The 3,511-nt window shown below is 55.9% G+C and overlaps 1 protein-coding gene across 2 annotated transcripts in view; it reads left to right on the top strand.

Moving 5' to 3' along the window:
- The first annotated feature begins 674 nt into the window (after window positions 1–674).
- Window positions 675–3,511, top strand: part of WNT4 (wingless-type MMTV integration site family, member 4) — a 13,595-nt gene continuing 10,758 nt past the window's right edge. For both annotated transcript variants that reach the window (XM_010829999.1, XM_010829998.1), the window contains exon 1: window positions 675–905. In XM_010829999.1, coding sequence (XP_010828301.1) covers window positions 758–905 — 148 coding nt within the window. In that variant the 5' untranslated portion in view covers window positions 675–757. The remainder of the gene's footprint in view (window positions 906–3,511) is intronic.

Raw genomic sequence — 3,511 nt, 5'->3', positions numbered from 1 at the left:
GCTGATGCCTCATCCCCGGGCGGTGAAGAATCCAGAGGCTGAGCAGGGAGCCTGGCACACTTTGTTTTCAAAGCTCACACGCCCTCATTGCCGTCCCCAGCCCCCAGTCCTCACTGCACACATTGTCCTGAGTGCCACCGCTGTGATTCTGGTCTCTGCCTGGGGGCCTGGGAAATGGCTGGCAATGAGGATTGCGGCCTTTGTTAGCCAGAAGGTGGGCTTAGGTCGCGGGGCTCCCTGCCTGGGGATGAGGGAAAGAGACACAGCAGACCAGACGGCGGCTCCAAGGCTCCCAGACAGAGGGCATCTCGACATGCAGGGCTTGGAGTGGACAAGGTCTGGCATAACATCGGGGCTGAGATGCCCATGGCCCAGGGGCCCCCCAGGCGGGGAGGGATCCCACGGAGGCTCTGTCAGCGGCTCTCCTAGGGCTTCCTTTAACTCCAGCTGAGATCGAGGCCTTGTACAAGACAGCCCTTCCCCACTTCTGCCCTCCACCGCCCAGGCAGGAGGGCTGTCCCTGGATCCAGAGAGAAGCCAGGGGCTCATCGCTGGGACACCTGGCTCCCAGAGCCCTGGACACGGCGGGGGGCCTCCGCCTGGGCGTGGAAGGAGGAGGGGAGGCGCTCTGCCTGGCGTCCCACCCCCCCCCAACCCCGCTCTCCCCAGGTACCTGGCCAAGCTGTCGTCAGTGGGAAGCATCTCCGAGGAGGAGACCTGCGAGAAGCTCAAGGGCCTGATCCAGAGGCAGGTACAGATGTGCAAGCGGAACCTGGAGGTGATGGACTCGGTGCGCCGCGGCGCCCAGCTCGCCATCGAGGAGTGCCAGTACCAGTTCCGGAACCGGCGCTGGAACTGCTCCACGCTCGACTCGCTGCCGGTCTTCGGCAAGGTGGTGACGCAAGGTGAGGGCGGGGCGCGTGGGGGTGCCGTCTCCTCGGGGGGCGGGAAGGGGAGTCATGTGCTTAGGAGTGGCTTGACTGGTCCATCACTCATCACAGGAGGCCCGGGAGTGAGCAGGACGCAGCGGAGGCGGGGGTTAGAGGCAGGAGGGCCTTCATTCACTGACACTGTAGTGCAATATCCCCGGCAGCATCTTCAGTCCTGGGGTCATCATCCTGTTTCACTCAGAATCCAAGACTCGGGCAGGGGAAAGAATGGAGCTGCCTGGAGCTCCTCAGAGGGTGAACAGCAGAATCAGAAATCAGATCCGGGGCCTCCAGCCCTCCAGCCCACCCTGTTCTTACCTTAGCTCTCAGCCTGCCGTAGGCAAGACCTCCTCCTTTGTCCGTACCTTTGACAAACCCTATTGGGAACCTGACCATGCCCGGCTCGGAGACCCGGGGAAGACCACCACCTGGATCCTGTCCTCCCAGGCTCAAGGTCAAGGTCAATGCTGACAGTCCAGCTGGGGCAGTGGCCGTCACACCCATAGCACCGGCAAGGGACCAAACTGTTGAAGTGTTTTAAGTGATACAAACTCATCTGGCCCCTTGAGATAGGCTTCCATCTTGCAAATGAAGAAACTGCAGCACCCAGAGACTAAGTCACTTGCTTACGGTCACAGAACTAAAAGCGGCTGAGCCAGGCCTTGAGCCCACAAGGTCCAGCTCCAGGGAGTATTCTGTCTTACCCACGGTGAGGGGACACAGGAGCCTCAGGAGCCCGGGGTGAACCTTGCCCCAGCCAGGGCAGGTGCTCAGGGGGAAAGCTTCCCCGAGGAGGTGGGCCCTCAGCTGACACCAGGAGTATGAGAAGGCCTTCAAGCCAGAGGAAGGTGGGCCAGGGCATAGAGGACACTCCAGGCAACTGGAAGGCTCCCCAGGAGGGCACCAGGTCAAGCTGCTGTCCTCCAGGGCGCGCTGTGAACCAGCTTCCTCTTCTACTACTTCCTGAGCGTGAAACTGACACTCCAGGCCACCGACTGTCCACGGGCCCCGTGATGTGCCCGGGCAGCAGGAGGGCGATCCTGGGCCAACCTTTGTCTTGGCACCTGTGATCCTGGAAGGCTGGGGCTGCCGGGCTTGTGGCAAACCATTTAGATGTTGTTGGAAACCGACTGCGATAGAAATTTGGAAGCCTTTCTCCCGAGAGCTGGCAGTGGCCAAAGAAGGCACGATCGTGCTTGGCCCAGCTAAAAGTTGCTGCTTCGTGGAAGCAGCAGAGCCCCAGGGTGCAGCTGGGGAGCCGAGGCCCTCCCGGGACCAGGGTGTCTGTCTGTCTGCTGAGGCCCAGATCCTAGGCTCAGCAGCAGACCCTGGGCCTGGGAGGCCCCTGGCACACAACAGGTGTTCTGGGTTTCAGGTGGGTTGGTGAATAGATGGGCAGGGTCTCACACGCCAGGCGCTCTCATACCCCCGTGCCTTTGCATGTGCTGTTTCCTCCACCCAGGCACCCAGCCCTCCTTCTCCGCCAGTCTTTCTCTTTCCCCCTCCTCCAGTCTTCTCAGCTCCTGCAGGCAGGGGGCTTGCTTTGTTCCTCGGGGCTCCAGAGCTCTTTGTTCATGCTGGGGGTTTTTTTCCCCCTTTTTTGGTAATTGTTTTTTTATATAATTTCGAACTTAGAGAAAATTTGCAACAATAGTACAAGGAATTCTCATACACTCTTCTTTTTTTTTAACGACTTTTTTCTGACATGGGCCATTTTTTAAGTCTTCATTGAATTTGTTACCATATTGCTTCTGTTTTGGATCTTGGGCTGCCCTGAGGCATGTGGGATCTTAGCTCTCCAATCAAGGATCGAACCCACGACCCTTGAGTCTTAATCACTGGACCACCAGGGAAGCCCCACCATGTACTCTTTATAAAAAGGTTTCTACGTGATGGGTTTATTCAGTCAGCTTTCATCTTCCTATTTTTTTTAAACTGAGGAATAATTGACATGCATTATGTTCGTTTCAGGGTATAATATAATGATTCAATAACGTGTATATATTATAAAGTGATCACTACAGAAAGTCTAGTTAACATCCATCACTACACAGATGTAGACATTTTCTTCTTGTGGTGAGAACCTCTAAGATCTCCTTTCTTATCCACCTTTAAGCGTGAAGCACAGCATTACTATCTATAGTCACCACACTGGACATCACGTCCTCACGATGCACGTATTGTCATAACTAGAAGTTGATACTTTGGACCCCTTCACCCGTTTTGCCCACCTCCGCCCCTGCTTCTGCCTCTGCACCACCAATTTGTTCTCTGAATGTATGAGTTCTATTTTTCCTATGAAGAATTGCCATAGGCTCTTTACCTAGATTCACCAGCTATTTACATTTTAACCCACCTGACTCATCAATTTCTCTCTCTCTCACTCTCGCACTCCCTTAATACACACACACGCACGCACACACACACACACTCTTGTCTCAACCTCGTGTGCCCACATGGCTCTCAGTACACCTTTCACACTGACCTGTGCTGGCCTTCTCCCCCACCCCACCCCCACCCCCATCCCTAAACCGTGAACTCTTTCAAGGCAAGACAGATGTCTCATTTACCGGCTTCCAAGA

This window comes from Bison bison, unplaced genomic scaffold (genome assembly GCF_000754665.1).
Source record: "Bison bison bison isolate TAMUID 2011002044 unplaced genomic scaffold, Bison_UMD1.0 scf7180017864516, whole genome shotgun sequence".
Lineage (NCBI taxonomy): Eukaryota > Metazoa > Chordata > Mammalia > Artiodactyla > Bovidae > Bison > Bison bison.
This window is presented reverse-complemented; position numbering and strand designations above follow the sequence as displayed.